The sequence below is a fragment of the Microcaecilia unicolor genome, chromosome 4 (genome assembly GCF_901765095.1).
Source record: "Microcaecilia unicolor chromosome 4, aMicUni1.1, whole genome shotgun sequence".
Taxonomy (NCBI): Eukaryota; Metazoa; Chordata; class Amphibia; order Gymnophiona; family Siphonopidae; genus Microcaecilia; species Microcaecilia unicolor.
Genome location: NC_044034.1, coordinates 190,045,470 through 190,062,467, shown reverse-complemented (window position 1 = coordinate 190,062,467; position 16,998 = coordinate 190,045,470). Strand labels below are relative to the sequence as shown.

Sequence of the window (16,998 nt, the reverse complement as noted above, 5' to 3'; positions counted from 1 at the left end):
AAGCCATCCAGAGGCAAGCAGGAGCACTACATAGTTTTATCAAACGATTTAAAGTGACTGGTGAGTGCTCTCAGGAGGAGGAAGAGGAAGACCCCCAACCAGGTACAAGTACCTCTGGAGCAAGCCCATCGAAGAAAGTCATTGCCAACCAACAATCAGAAGTTTCCACATTTACTCTCACTGATGATGATGATTGTTCGAAAGGAGCAGCAATGAACATGGAAAAGCACAGTGGGCCGCCATGCACTTTAGATACCTTTGAGGAAGAACAGCTTAGGCCAGAGTCATCATTAGCTTCATCAACTTCAGATTCGTTGGCACGAGCTATCTGATCCAGCAAAATGGCCAAAACTCACTGACAAAATAAGAATTATTCTCACAGAATCAGGACCTGTTCAAAAGAAAGGCATTTTGTATCCCGCAAACTCTAGTGGACGCAAGTTCAGCGATGTATACTACAACTGAAAAATGGAAAATGGTGAACTACTGCCATGACCATGGTTACTGTACTCAGTTTCCACAGATCACGTGTTCTGTTTCTGCTGCAAACTGTTTTCACCAACAGATCCAAGTGAATCATCCAGTAGTTTTATATCGACTGGCTACAACAACTGGAGGAGTATATCCAAAGCACTGCATACACATGAAACAAGTCTAGCTCATATGAAATATTCAAAAATGTGGATCGACTTCAGAAAGGATCTCAAAAACAAAACTACACTTGATTCACAGCATCAAAGGCTGTATGAGCTAGAAACAAAACATTGGTCAGATGTAACTGAAAGGCTCATCGAAATAATCAAATTTCTTGGATCTCAATGTCTGGCTCTACGAGGCTCATCTGATAAGCTTTTTGAAAGAAATAACGGCAACCTTCTTAAACTGGTTGAACTGTTTGGAAAGTTTGATTCTGTCATGGCAGCACATATAAGGAGGGCTATAAAACAGGAATCCAAAATCCATTATTTGAGCAAGCGCATACAAAATGAAATTATTACACTTTTGGGCAATGCCATCACTGAGAAGATCTTATCTGAAATCAAGACAGCAAAGTACTATTCTATAATATTGGACTGTATACCAGATGTCAGTCACACTGAGCAGATGACTGTTATTATTCGCTTTGTTAACTGCAAAGAAGGAAATGTAGACATTGAAGAACATTTCCTAGGCTTTCTAGAAGCTCATGACTCAACTGGAGAGAGTTTATGTGACACTGTTATCAATCAACTGCGCACCTGGAATCTTAATATTGGTGATATAAGAGGTCAAGGCTACGACAATGGAGCCAATATGAGAGGGAAAAGAAATGGGCTGCAGAGGCTGATTTTAAACATGAACCCTCGTGCTTTCTACATTCCATGTGGAGCTCACAGCTCGAACTTAGTTGTAAATGATGCTGCTAATGTGAATCATGAGACCATTGGCTTCTTTGGAACAGTTCAAGAGTTATATAAGTTTTTCTCATCATCAACGAAGCGCTGGGCAGTTCTCAAGAAGCACGTTCCCTCTCTGACATTGAAACCTCTTTCAGAAACTCGCTGGGAAAGTCGCTCTGCAGCCACTCAGGCACCAAATTGGAGAAATCTATGATGCTCTGTATGAGATTCTTAGTGATGAGAAATATGACAACGAATCAAAATATGGAGCGCATATTTTGAGCACCAAGTTGAAGGATTTCCAGTTCTTGTGTTCCCTCATCCTGTGGCATGACCTGTTGAATCATATTAATCCAGTCAGTAAGATTCTTCAGAGTACAAGTGAAAATGTTACAACTGCTTTGACAGCCATTGACAACTTAAAAACCTTTATTTCTAACTACCGTACTGATTCCAGATATGAGTCATTGCTTCAAACTGCTCGGCAAATTTGTTATGAAGTTGAGGGAGAACCAGAGTTCAAAGCCACTGCTCAAATCCGTCAGAGGAAAAGGACTACACAGTTCCAGTAGGAACAAGAAGATGAATCGCCTCAATCACCTGAAAATAAATTTTGTGTAAATTTTTTCTTTACAATTTTGGATGTTGCAATGACTTCCCTCAATGAAAGATTTGATCAGTTACAACAACACAACAATCAATTCAAATTGCTGTACAACATAAATAAACTTGCCAACACTGATCATGAACAGCTCCAACAGAATTGCAATGATTAGCAACTTCATTTATCAGATGGTGATAATAAGGACATCAATGGAATTGAACTGTATGATGAACTATGTGCCTTTAAAGATCTGTTTAAGACTGAATTGTACCATTTTCATAATCCTTTGGAAACTCTAAAATTTGTTCTATCAAACAGCCTCCCATTCCCAAATGTGAGCATCATTCTAAGAATATTGCTGACAATTCCTGTCAGTATGGCAAGTGGTGAGTGATCATTTTCACGGTTAAAAATCATAAAAAATTATTTGCGATCAAGTATTTCGCAAGAAAGGCTTGTAAGCCTTGCCTTGATTGCTATTGAGAATGATATATGTGCCCAGTTAGATATCAATGATTTAATTGCTAATTTCGTGAACATGAAAGCACGAAAAGTTAAGTGGTTGTAAATTGTAAGGGAGCCCCGAAAAGAAAAAAACAGTTCATGTCAATATGGGGCCGATATATACAAGGACTTAGTCCACGGGGGCGAAGTTTGCTCCTTAACCTATTGTGAGTTGCCTTGGAAGTACACATGTTCTGAAGTTTAAACCCACTATCCCCAATATCGGTTGGCACACACAGAGGGAAGGAGGGAGAGTGGAAGAGAGGGTAGGGAGGAGGGGGGAAAAAGTATAAAAATTTGATGATGGTCTGTTCAGTACTTATATGTGATGTTCCATTGTACTGTTGAAGTTTTATATTTGATGGTATCTGTTATACCAATAAAGCTAAGTGGTTGTAAACCCTTTATTTGTTCAGCAATCCCACAAAGATGCACTCCATCTCTTTCCGCTCCTCCTATTTCCTTTGCCTCTTGTGCTCCCTCTGCCTGCTGTTCTTCACCTTTTAAGGCTGAAAAAGGGGATAGGGTGGGAGAAGAGAGAATGAGATGCTAGACAGGGGGGGGGGGGGGGCGCCAACTGATAGTCTGCAGGGGGGCACCAGAGACCCTAGGACCGGCCCTGACCATAGCCCTTAAAGGGTAACGGGGGGCACCTAGATGTGGGTACAGTGGGTTTCGAGTGGGCTTTGGAGGGCTCCCATTTACCACCACAAGTGTAACAGGTGGGGGGGGGGGTGGGCCTGGGTCCGCCTGCCTGAAGTGCACTGCACCCACTACAACTGCTCCAGGGACCTGCATACTGCTGCGATGGATCTGAGTATGACATTTGAGGCTGGCATCCATTTTGATACAGAAAGTGAAAGTGCCTTGGTGCTTTGTAGCTTTTACTACATGAGACGTGGGGTAAGGAATAATATATTGTAGAGGAATATATTCGAGTTATTCCCCAAGTTTTCCACGTCATCACTGTGACCCCTGACGCAGGTGCTAGTCACCGAAACACGGCCCGTGTCGGGTCTTTTTGTCAAGGCTCATTCATTAAAGAACTGTGTTCCATTTTTAAAGGCCCGTGGTGCTGTTTTTTTTGTTTGGATTTGAGGCTGGCAGGACATATTTATAAAGATGTTTTTTGAGGGTGGGAGGGGGTTAGTGCCCACTGATGGAGTAAGGGGAGGTCATCCCCGATACCCTCCGGTAGTCATCTGGTCAGTTCGGGCACCTTTTTGTGCCTTGGTTGTAAGAAAAACTGGAGCAGGTAAAGTTGTCCAAGTGCTCGTCAGGCACGCCCTTTTTTTCCATTATGGGTAGAGGACGTCCATGTGTTAGGCACGCCCAAGTCCCGCCTTTGCTACGCCTCCGACACGCCCCAGGAACATTCGTCATCCCTGCAACGGAAAGCAGTTGGGTACGCCCAAAATCGGCTTTCGATTATGCCGATTTGGACAACCCAACCCCCCCCCCCAAAAAAAAAAAAAAAAAAACTCACTACCCACAACTGTACACCACTACCAGGTGAGGGGGGCATCTAGATGTGGGTACAGTGGGTTTCTGGTGAATTTTGGAGGGTTCCCATTTACCACCACAAGTGTAACAGGTGGGGGGGAGGGGGTGGGCCTGGGTCCGCCTGCCTGAAGTGCACTGCAGTACCCACTAAAAACTGCTCTAGGGACCTGCATAGTGCTGTGATGGAGCTGGGTATGACATTTGAGGCTGGCATAGAGGCTGGCAAAAAAATGTTTTTTTAATTTTTTTTGGGTGGGAGGGGGTTGGTGACCACTGGGGGAGTAAGGGGAGGTCATCTCTGATTCCCTCCAGTGGTCATCTGGTCAGTTCGGGCACCTTTTCAAGGCTTGGTCGCGAACAAAAAGGGACCAAGTAAAGTCGGCCAAATGCTCGTCAGGGACGCCCTTCTTTTTTCCATTATCAGCCGAGGACAGCCATCTCTTAACCACGCCCCCGTCCAGCCTTCGATACACTGCCGACATGCCCCCTTGAACTTTGGCTGGCCCTGCGACGGAAAGCAGTTGAAGCCGGCCAAAATTGGCTTTCGATTATATCGATTTGGCCGGCCTTAGGATAAGGCCGGCCATCTCCCGATTTGTGTCGGAAGATGGCCGCCCTTCTCCTTCGAAAATGAGCAGGATAGTAACATAGTAGATGACGGCAGAAAAAGACCTGCACGGTCCATCCAGTCTACCCAACAAGATAAACTCATATGTGCTACTTTTTGTGTATACCTTACCTTGATTTGTATCTGCCATTTTCAGGGCACAGACCGTAGAAGTCTGCCCAGCACTAGCCCTGCCTCCCAACCACCAGCCCTGCCTCCCACCACCGGCTCTGCCACCCAATCTCCGCTAAGCTTCCGAGGATCCATTCCTTCTGATCAGGATTCCTTTCTGTTTATCCCACGCATGTTTGAATTCCGTTACCTTTTTCATCTCAACCACCTTTCATGGGAGGGCATTCCAAGTATCCACCACTCTCTCGTGAAAAAATACTTCCTGACATTTTTCTTGAGTCTGCCCCACTTCAATCTCATTTCATGTCCTCTAGGACCCCTAAATCAGGTTCTGTTCACTTACGGGTCCTTTTACAAAGGCACGTTAGCGTATATTCCTATGGGCGTCTTTAGTGCTTAGCACGTGCTAATCATTAGCATGTGCTAAAAACACTAGCATGCCTTTGTAAAAGACCCCTGGTGAAACATACAATTTGACCAGGACTGCCTAAACGTTTGTACACAGCTGTACCTGCTATGCACAATATTGTGTATGATGGGCAGAATTATGGGCCAGGACATCCCTCCTCCACTCAGTCTCCAACTGCACAAACTTGACGCATCAGATACAGTTTCATACTCATTCAGTTCCTCAAACTTTCATACTCCCAGCCCAAGCCATTTGCAAGTAATTAGAAAGTCTCTGAACCTGCAAATCTGTTAGAAGATGCTATGTCAGAATTGCTTTAGAAAGACATCCATCAGAATCTCTGTGACACCCTCACAGATTATTTTGCATGGAAAGAGCACCCAAAATGTATTTCTGGATGTACAAACATCTGATTACTCTTGACTGCCATTACACTGAAGAAATAGTCTGTTACAATTCAACTTCTGCAAAGTTCTTCCACAGGCTCCTTGTTTGGTGCTACACTACAAAAATTTTCTCTCAACAACACACACCAAGTAATGAACATTTTCTACACACTTCTGTTATACTTTTGACTCATGAGCATCTCTGACTCAGCTGCACTTTACTATGTATTTCCGTGCCTGTACAGTTTTGGTCTGGTGATGGCAAATCTCACATGAATACTGAACATCCTCTTTCACCAAAAGAGTAACAAGTTCAGTAGTCAGACTGTACAAACCATTTTCCTCAAGCACCAGATTCTGTGTGAAGTCACTGGATCTACAGTCAGTCCATCCCCTGCTCCATAACACTTTAATATTTCCAGGGGAAAATCCCCTTGCAGTACAGGACAATGTAATTTCTCCAAGCCTTGGAACATCTTTGCTCAGTGTTATCTCTGATATTTCTGGGCTCACAGCTGCAGTAAAAGTGAAACAGAATATACCGTGAACCAGGTCATGTCACTCATCACATTTTTGGAAACTTGAAATCATTTTTACAGTCATGTCGCGTATGTGTGTGTGTGTTCTTTAATTTTACCAAATCTGAGTAAAGTGGGGTGGTAGCCATGTTACATAGTAACATAGTAGATGACGGCAGAAAAAGACCTGCACGGTCCATCCAGTCTGCCCAACAAGATAACTCATATGTGCTAATTTCTGTGTATACCCTACTTTGATTTGTACCTGTGTTCTTCAGGGCACAGACCGTATATGTTAGTCTACTTTTAAAGATAATAAAGAGAAAGAAAACAAAACAAGGAAAAGAAAAGGATACATTTTTTGATTAGCTTTTGAAAGAAATATCACCTTCTTCAGACTGGAATAACGTGGTATTGCCTTTGAAAGCCAATTAAAAAAATGTATTAGGTTAGTCCAATGAAAAAGGTTCAACTTATTTTTCTTTTCCTTGTTTTCTCTCTCTTTCTATTACCAAATCCCAGGAAATTTACTGAAGATTGGCACACCCCACCCATCCCCTATTTGGCTGGATTAGGATTTACAGACATGTGAAAGGAAAACCTTTGTACTCCAGATTTATGGCTGTGGGAAAACTATTTTCTTATCTGAAAAACATTTTTAATAATGGTACTGATCTCCTTTTCTGAAGAACCATGCTACTGACTTTCGTTTCCTGCTTGTTGTAATTACCTATAGGTTATTATCAGTCAGCTATGACTATTGGCCAAAAATCTACTTGTCTGTTCCATGATATGTATATGCTTAAAACTCTGAATAAAAATTAAAATAAAAAAATGATATATTGATAAAAGGATGGGGGGAAATACATCCAGTCTCCATGTAACAAAACTGCTAACTAGCTGATCTGACCCTCTTGTTAAAAATTTTACCTTCTTTGATATCCTATCATAAACACTTCCATATAGGTGTGAATTCTATATAAGGCACCTAAAAACATCACTGCTGAACCCCCCCCCCCCCCCACAAGCATTATTCTATAAGCTGTGCCTAAAGTTAGGTGTGGTTTATAGAATAACGCTTAAGCGTTATCATTCCATATAAATTTAGGCACCACTTGTACCAATGAAAACCTGGTGCAAATGCCCATGCCTAAATTTGCACATGGAGACATAAGACATAAGCATCACCACACTAGGACAGACCAAAGGTCCATCTAGCCCAGCACCCTGTCTCCAACAGTGGCCAATCCAGGTCACAATCACCCGACAAGATCCATGGAGCAAAGCACTTTGTACTGCTTGTCCCAGGAATAGTGGATTTTTCCCTACGTCCATTTAATAACGTTCTATGGCCTTTTCCTTCAGGAAGCCGTCCAAACCTTTCTTAAATTCTGCTAAGCTAACCGCCTTAACCACATTCTCCAGCAACGAATTCCAGAGTCGAATTACGCGCTGAGTAAAGAAAATTTTTCTCTTGTTTTAAACTTACTGCATTCCAGTTTCATCGCATGCCCCCTAGTATTTTTGGAAAGCGTAAGCAGACGCTCCATATCTATCTTTTCCACTCCACTCATTATTTTATATACCTCTATCATATCACCCCTCAGCCACCTTTTCTCCAAGCTGAAGAGCCCCAGCCACTTTAGCCTTTCCTCATAGGAAAGTCATCCCATCCCCTTTATCATCTTTGTCGCCCTTCTCTGCACCTTTTCTAATTCCACTATATCTTTTTTGGGAAGCGGCGACCAGAATTGAATACAATACTCTAGGTGCGGTCGCACCATGGACCTATACAATGGCATTATAATATCCTCATTTTTGTTTGCCATCCCTTTATTCTATAATTATGAATGTTACTGAAAACTCCACCCCCATTCCACCCTGAAACACCCATAACCATCCCCTTTCTACACCCCTTTTTTGGGTTGCACATAAACTTTAGGTGCATATCACCCAATTAAATCTAATTAGTGCCAATAATTGCTTGTGAAAAGACCAATCAATTAAATTGTGCATGCAAATTGGGATCGTGCCTAAATTTGCATGTGCAATTTTCAGTGACCTTTATAGAATTACTAGTAAAAAAGGCCCATTTCCGAAACCAATGAAACGGGCGCTAGCATGTGGTTTTTTTGTGTGTGTGTGTATGTGTCACAGAGTTATTTTGTGTGTGTGTGTGTGTGAGGGTGTGTGCAGGTTGTTGATGTGTGTCTTTTTTTGTTTTGTTTTGGGGGTTGGGGGATGTGCTGTGCTGTGCTGTGCTGGCAAAGTGGGTTGGATTGGTGTGTGGCTTTGAGGGTGTGTTTCTGTTGTATTGTGTGTGTGTGGTTTTGTCTGTCAAGGAGGTTTGTGGAGGGGGGTCTCTCTGTTGGTGAAATGTAAATGTGGTTGTAGGGGGGGTCAGCCTTTGTTGAGTGTTTGTTTTTTTTCCATGTTTTTTTTTTTGTGTTGTGCTGAGGCAGCAGTGTTGTTTTAGATGGGCGGAAGGTAGAGCAGCACGTTCTTTGTCTGTCGGTATTTTTTGGCCCTTTCAGGGCTGCTATAGGGGAGTGCTGGAAGAGAAATGTGCTGTTGGAAGCAGCACCATCTTTTTTCCATTGGGCTGGGGTTCTGGGCATCCTGGAGGTGGGTGACGGCTTGCCTGAGGATGGGGATGGTTGTTTTAAGTTGGCGGAAGGGAGAAGAGCACGGTCTCGGGCTGTCGGGGGGTGATCCAGTTTGTTTGGTCCATTTCAGGCCGGCTGCAGGGGAATGCTGGAACATTTATGCGCTGCAGGAATCTGCGCCGTCTTTTTCCGGGTGCTCGGGGAATCCCCGAGGTGGGAGACAGCTTGCCTGAGGCTGGGGATGGTTGGACACGTCCTTGGCCGCTTCGGCAAAAGGGGAAGAGGAAGGGGGTGGGGGTGGGGAGTTACCTGCAGCCGCATGAGAAACCATGTATTCTTTGTTTGTTTGGTATTATTAGTTTGCATTTCTGTTGAAGAAAGAGTGGATGCCTTTCGAATGATGGAGGTGGTGCGTCGGTGTGCGGTTGTTTCGTTAGTTTGGCAGCCAGTCTCCAGCGATTCCTAGGCAGGGAAGGAGTAGGGAAACACGCTCCTCCCCTTTCCTTGGTCGCTGTTTGCTGCTGGCTGGGTCACGGGTAATCCTTCCAGCTGGGCCGCAGCTTGTCCTGTTCGCCCACGTCCCAGATGGTGATGGGCACGTTGTTTTCTGTCTCCTCTGACTCCATGTCAAGCGATCCCAAATATAGTCTTTGCTATGGGCCCTCTGGCACTCTTCAGTACTGGCATTAGGCATTTAAAAATTTCTCCCCCCCCCCACCCCCGGTCTATTTTTGCACATACCCACAGCAGGAATATTCTTCTCTCGTTCCAGCGGTGGTTCTGTGCTCTCCGTGTTGCACAGATAATGAGCCATTCTGCTGGGGAATGCTCCTCCCTTATTGTCACGTAGTTTCCTCTGATTGGTCCGTCTTACGTTGCCTAGTGTTGCCTGGGAACGGTGTTGTGATGGTCCTTTGTGTTTCAGAATGTTGAGGGTGTTTTTTCTGATTGGTCCGTCATGCGAGGGCGGGGCAGAGAGACATGGTCAGTGTCGTGGCTTCACCACCATGAATCCATGAACCCTTCAGTGAGTGACTGAGTGACTTCAGAATGTTGTCTTCAGAACGTTGAGGGTGAGTTTTATTATAGTAGATGGGGATAGCGTGTAACAGAGATTTTATTTTTAAAAAGCTATCATTGTAAACAAATTCATTTGCTGCTGATTGCTGCTTGCTCCCCTATTCATATGGCGCCACCAGATCCATTTCTCCTCTAAACCTCAGTTTTTAGTCCAACTGCACAGTATATACAATTACGAGGGATTATCCAAACACACAAATGTTAGCATTCCTTCTTAGCAGCAGTCAATATCAGTGGATTTTCAAGAAGAAAACAGTGTTACCAGATTGCTGCTGTACTGTATATACTTTAGTTGACTTTTTTTCTCCCTGTAATAACAAGCAGGGAGAAATGTCTGAGAGGCAGTTGGTGTTTTGGTCCAAACTGCACTATTAAAAATAGTTACTAAAAAGAACATCTGCTTTTAAGAATGGATTAGTTTGAGATAATTTTGAGTGCTAATTCCTAGTTTCCTAAAAACAGTTGAGAAATGTTGGCCCATTGCTCTCACTTTGAGACCAATTCAATCAAATGGGGTTAACCTCCTCCACTATTATCACAGGTTGCAGTGCATGTTAACAAGTGGGGAGTGCAGGAGGAAAGTGTTTTGAGCCCACAAATTCCAATCAAGAAAAATCCCTTTCTGGATTTCCCCCAATGCCAACTGAGATGACTGCCCGCCCCCACCCACACACACACGCACCATCCATAAGTACATAAGTACATAAGTAGTGCCATACTGGGAAAGACCAAAGGTCCATCTAGCCCAGCATCCTGTCACCGACAGTGGCCAATCCAGGTCAAGGGCACCTGGCACGCTCCCCAAACGTAAAAACATTCCAGACAAGTTATACCTAAAAATGCGGAATTTTTCCAAGTCCATTTAATAGCGGTCTATGGACTTGTCCTTTAGGAATCTATCTAACCCCTTTTTAAACTCCGTCAAGCTAACCGCCCGTACCACGTTCTCCGGCAACGAATTCCAGAGTCTAATTACACGTTGGGTGAAGAAAAATTTTCTCCGATTCGTTTTAAATTTACCACACTGTAGCTTCAACTCATGCCCTCTAGTCCTAGTATTTTTGGATAGCGTGAACAGTCGCTTCACATCCACCCGATCCATTCCACTCATTATTTTATACACTTCTATCATATCTCCCCTCAGCCGTCTCTTCTCCAAGCTGAAAAGCCCTAGCCTTCTCAGCCTCTCTTCATAGGAAAGTCGTCCCATCCCCACTATCATTTTCGTCACCCTTCGCTGTACCTTTTCCAATTCTACTATATCTTTTTTGAGATACGGAGACCAGTACTGAACACAATACTCCAGGTGCGGTCGCACCATGGAGCGATACAACGGCATTATAACATCCGCACACCTGGACTCCATACCCTTCCTAATAACACCCAACATTCTATTCGCTTTCCTAGCCGCAGCAGCACACTGAGCAGAAGGTTTCAGCGTATCATCGACGACGACGCCCAGATCCCTTTCTTGATCCGTAACTCCTAACGCGGAACCTTGCAAGACGTAGCTATAATTTGGGTTCCTCTTACCCACATGCATCACTTTGCACTTGTCAACATTGAACTTCATCTGCCACTTGCACGCCCATTCTCCCAGTCTCGCAAGGTCCTCCTGTAATCGTTCACATTCCTCCTGCGACTTGACGACCCTGAATAATTTTGTGTCATCGGCGAATTTAATTACCTCACTAGTTATTCCCATCTCTAGGTCATTTATAAATACATTAAAAAGCAACGGACCCAGCACAGACCCCTGCGGGACCCCACTAACTACCCTCCTCCACTGAGAATACTGGCCACGCAATCCTACTCTCTGCTTCCTATCTTTCAACCAGTTCTTAATCCATAATAATACCCTACCTCCGATTCCATGACTCTGCAATTTCTTCAGGAGTCTTTCGTGCGGCACTTTGTCAAACGCCTTCTGAAAATCCAGATATACAATATCTGAGGCTGGGGATGGTTGGACACGTCCTTGGCCGCTTCGGCAAAAGGGGAAGAGGAAGGGGGTGGGGAGTTACCTGCAGCCGCATGAGAAACCATGTATTCTTTGTTTGTTTGGTATTATTAGTTTGCATTTCTGTTGAAGAAAGAGTGGATGCCTTTCGAATGATGGAGGTGGTGCGTCGGTGTGCTGTTGTTTCGTTAGTTTGGCAGCCAGTCTCCAGCGATTCCTAGGCAGGGAAGGAGGCGTTTTCTGATGAAATTAATTGAAACGAGTAAACAAATGTATGATGTTATTTTGCAAGGGATAATGATTATGTATTCTATGATGTTGTAAGAGTTAGTGTATTTTGTTTGTTTTTATATTTATGTATGCTCTTTTGTAACCTGCATAGATAAATTGATAATGCAGGATATATATTACATCCTGTTCAAACATGACTTAAATGAAATCACCAACGAGATCAACCAAAGCCTCCAAATTATGCACTCCTGGGCGGATGCATTTCAGCTAAAACTCAACGCAGAAAAACACAATGTCTTGTACTCACCTCACAACATAACACAAACAACTTCTCCACCGTATCCACAACATACTGCTCTCTTCCCGTCTCACAAAACTTGAAAATTCTTGGAGTTACCATTGATCGAAACCTCACTCTCGATGCCCACGTGAAGAACACGACGAAAAAGATGTTCCACTCCATGTGGAAACTCAAAAGAGTAAAACCTTTCTTCCCGAGACACATCTTCCGTACCCTGGTAATGTCATCTGGATTACTGCAACGCACTGTACACTGGCTGCAAAGAACAGACTATCAAAAAACTCCAAACAGCCCAGAATACTACCGCAAGACTCATATTTAGAAAAACTAAATATGAAAGTGCAAAACCTCTTAGAGAGAAACTTCACTGACTCCCACTTAAGGAACGCATTGCGTTCAAGATCTGCACAATGTTGTGCATAAAATCATTCACGCAGATGCCCCAATCTACATGCTAAACCTCGTTGACCTACCTCCCAGAAACGCCATAAGATCATCCCGCAAATTTCTCAATCTGCACTTCCCCAGCTGTAAAGGACTAAAATACAAACTGATGCATGCCACTACCTTCTCTTACATGAGCACGCAGTTGTGGAATGCACTACCTACAGACCTGAAAACAATAGACGAAACAACTAACTTTCGCAAATCTCTGAAAATCAGAAACAGTGTACAGTTGTGGGTAGTGGGTTGTGGGGCTCAGCACACAAGGTAAGGGAGCTATGTACCTGGGAGCTTTTTCTAAAGTTCACTGCCGTGCCCCCTAGGGTGCTCGGTTGGTGTCCTGGCATGTCAAGGGGTCCAGTGCACTATGAATGCTGGCTCCTCCCACGACCAATGGGCTTGCATTTGATCGTTTCTGAGATGGGCATCCTTAGTTTCCATTATTGCCGAAAATCAGAAACGACCAAGTCTAAGGACGACCATCTCTAGGGATGACTTAAATGTCAAGATTCGGGTGTCCCCAACCGTATTATCGAAACGAAAGATGGACGCCCATCTTGTTTTGATAATACGGGTTTCTCCGCCCCTTCACTGGGACGTCCTGCGAGGACATCCTCAGGAAAACTTGGGCGCCACTTTCGATTATGCCCCCCAACATCTCCTTGGATTTTGGAGGTGTTGTGTTGGCTACCCTACTTTTATCTTTACTGATTGTCTGTAATGTTTTACATCCCTCCACCTTTGTAGCTACTATAAATGAGCCTGAAATTGTTTCTGAACCTGTGCTGCATTTAAACGAATAAGGTAAATCAAGTTCTCCAACAAAGGAGACTATGATAAAATGAGAAGAACGGTGAAAAAAAAACTTAGAGGAGCGACTGCGAGGGTCAAAAATTTACATCAGGCATGGATGCTGTTCAAAAACACTATCCTGGAAGCCCAGGCCAAATATATTCTGCGTATTAAAAACAGGAGGACGGAAGACCAAACGATAGCCGGTGTGGTTAAAAAGTGAGGTGAGGGAAGCTATAAGAGCTAAAAGAAAATCCTTCAGAAAATGGAAGAAGGAACCGACTGAAAATAATAAGAAACAGCATAAGGAATGTCAAGTCAAATGCAAAGTGCTGATAACGATGGCTAAGAGGGACTTCGAAAAAAAGATTGCGTTGGAGGCAAAACTTTTTTTAGGTACATTAAAAGCAGGAAGCCGGCAAAAGAATCGGTTGGACCGCTAGATGACCGAGGAGTAAAAGGGGCGATCAGAGAACACAAAGCCGTAGCGGAGAGATTAAATGAATTCTTTGCTTCGGTCTTCACCGAGGAAGATTTGGGTGGGATACCGGTGCCAGAAATGGTATTCAAAGCTTACGAGTCTGAGAAACTTAATGAATTCTCTTTAAACCTGGAGGATGTAATGGGGCAGTTATACAAACTGAAGAATAGCAAATCTCCTGAACCGGATGGTATTCATCCCAGAATACTGATAGAACTGAAAAATGAGCTTGTGGATCTACTGTTAGAAATATGTAATTTATCCTTAAAATCGAGCGTGGTACCGGAAGACTGGAGGGTGTCTAATGTAACGCTGATTTTTAAAAAAGGATCCAAAGGAGATCCGGGAAATTATAGACCGGTGAGTCTGACGTTAGTATCGGGCAAAATGGTAGAGACTATTATTAAGAACAAAATTACAGAGCATATTCAAAAGCATGGCGTAATGAGACAAAGTCAACATGGATTTAGTGAAGAGAAATCTTGCCTCACCAATCTACTATATTTTTTTTGAAGGGGTGAAGAAACATGTGGATAAAGGTGAGCTGGTTCATATTGTGTATCTGGATTTTCAGAAGGCGTTTGACAAAGTACCTCATGAAAGACTCCAGAGGAAATTGGAGAGTCATGGGATAGGAGGTAGTGTTCTACTGTGGATTAAAAACTGGTTAAAAGATAGAAAACAGACAGTAGGGTTAAATGGTCATTATTCTCAATGGAGAAGTGTAGTTAGTGGGGTTCCCCAGGGGTCTATGCTGGGACCGCTGCTTTTTAACATATTTATAAATGACCTAGAGATGGGAGTAACTAGTGAGGTAATTAAATTTGCTGATGACACAAAGTTATTCAAAGTCGTTAATTCGCAGGAGGATTGTGAAAAATTACAAGAGGACCTTATGAGACTGGGAGACTGGGCGTCTAAATGGCAGATGACATTTAATGTGAGCAAGTGCAAAGTGATGTCTGTGGGAAAGAGGAACCCGAATTATAGCTATGTCATGCAAGGTTCCACATTAGGAGTCACGGACCAAGAAAGGGATCTAGGTGTTGTCGTTGATGATACGTTGAAACCTTCTGCTCAGTGTGCAGTGGCGGCTAAGGAAGCAAATAGAATGTTAGGTATTATTAGGAAAGGAATGAAAAGCAAAAATGCCTTTGTGCCCCAAGCTGGGCCTCAGAGCAAATTCCGGCTTCCAGGGAATGAGACTGGGGAGACCACCTGTTTATCTTGTTGGGCAGACTGGATGGACCTTACAGGTCTTTTTCTGCCGTCACTTACTATGTATGTATGTTATGTATCGCTCCATGGTGTGACCGCACCTCGAATATTGTGTTCAGTTCTGATTGCCGCATCTTATAAAAGATATTGTGGAATTAGAAAAGGTGCAGAGAAGGGCGACGAAAATGATAAAGGGGATGAGACGACGTCCCTATGAGGAAAGGCTAAAATGGCTAGGGCTCTTCAGCTAGGAGAAAAGGAGGCTGAGGGGAGATATGATAGAGGTCTATAAAATAATAAGTGGAGTTGAACGGGTAGATTTGAAGCGTCTGTTTATGCTTTCCAAAAATACTAGGACTAGGGGGCATGCAATGAAGCTATAATGTAGTAAATTTAAAATGAATCGGAGAAAATTTTTCTTCGCTCAACGTGTAATTAAACTCTGGAAAACGTGTAATTAAACTCTGGAATTCATTGCCAGAGAATGTGGTAAAGGCGGTTAGCTTAGTGGAGTTTAAAAAAGGTTTGGACGGCTTCCTAAAGGAAAAGCCAATAGACCATTATTAAATGGACTTGGGGGAAATCCACTATTTCTGGGGTAAGCAGTATAAAATGTTTTGTACATTTTTGGAATCCTGCCAGGTATTTGTAACCTGGATTGGCCATTGTTGGAAACAGGATGCTGGGCTTGATGGACCTTTGGTCTTTCCCAGTATGGCAATACTTATGTACTTATGTAGACTAATCATAAATCATGAATGGAAAGTCAATTGAATCACAGAAAACAAAAATCATGGTGACAGAGCTCTACCACTGGTTGAGGGCCAGATAATCTACAAGTGTGGCAGCTCTAAAGACCCTAGGATTTAATTGTATGATTCCGACTGAAAATGGGAAAATGCTGGGTACTGAAAGCAAACTATTAAGCAACTGGATGTACCTGATAGAGGCAACATTAGTCGATGCTGGAAGGTTTGTTTTGTACAATTATTATGCACTTTAAAAATGATTTCTTTTTCAAAGTTTCTTGCTGTCACCATGATGTTTAAGACACTTTCTATTTTATATCCAACTGGTGTGTTGAAGGGTCCACTATTTTGGACTCCCTTGGTTAATTCTTCTCCATCTTGCACCCATGAGACTTCAAATTCCTTGCTGTCAAAGCCCTCAACTGAGCATTTCAGAGCTAATGGCTGCCCATACACTGGCTGTAGTGGATCCAGACAAAAGGGTAAAAAATTGGGGAGTCCTGAAAGAGAAGAAAAAATGTATAATGGGGATAAAATATTCAATCCCTTTCACATCAAAACAATCCCTCAAATATCATTCAGGGCATGCCCATTGATAAAGACAATTACACAGTAATCAAGCTTACTGGAGAAAACACAAAATTAAACTCTAAATTTAGGAGACATGTGAACACTTCATAATGCCAATGGCAGAACATAAGTACATAAGTGTTGACACACTGGGATAGACCGAAAGTCCATCAAGCCCAGTATCTTGTTTCCAACAGTGGCCAATCCAGGTTACAAGTACCTAGCAAGATCCCAAAAGAGTAGATTTTATGCTGCTTATCCTAGAAATAAGCAATTTTTTCCCAAATCCATCTTAATGATGACTTATGGACTTTCTTTTAGAAAGTTACCCAAACCTTTTTAAGCCCTGCTAAGCTAACTGCTTTTACCACATTCTATGGCAATGAATTCCAGAGTTTAACTACAAGTTGAGTGAAGAAACATTTTCTTTGATTCGTTTTAAATTTACTAAATAGTTTCAATGTCTCCTAGTCTAGTATTTTTGAAAAGAGTAAACAAGTGATTCACGTCTACCCATTCCATTC

General features: G+C 43.0%; 1 protein-coding gene across 6 annotated transcripts in view; it reads right to left on the bottom strand.

Annotated features, from left to right (window-relative positions):
• Window positions 1–16,998, bottom strand: part of LOC115468918 — a 191,050-nt gene that overhangs the window by 29,194 nt on the left and 144,858 nt on the right. For 4 of the 6 annotated variants that reach the window (XM_030201068.1, XM_030201071.1, XM_030201072.1 and 1 more), the window contains 2 exons: window positions 16,096–16,404; window positions 5,046–6,039 (listed from right to left, as the gene is read on the bottom strand). The exons of 1 other annotated variant lie outside the window; for it this stretch is intronic. In XM_030201068.1, coding sequence (XP_030056928.1) covers window positions 5,732–6,039; window positions 16,096–16,404 — 617 coding nt within the window. In that variant the 3' untranslated portion in view covers window positions 5,046–5,731. Of the gene's footprint in view, window positions 1–5,045; window positions 6,040–16,095; window positions 16,405–16,998 lie in introns of those variants that run through there. One more of the 6 variants, XM_030201069.1, reaches the window with a different exon arrangement.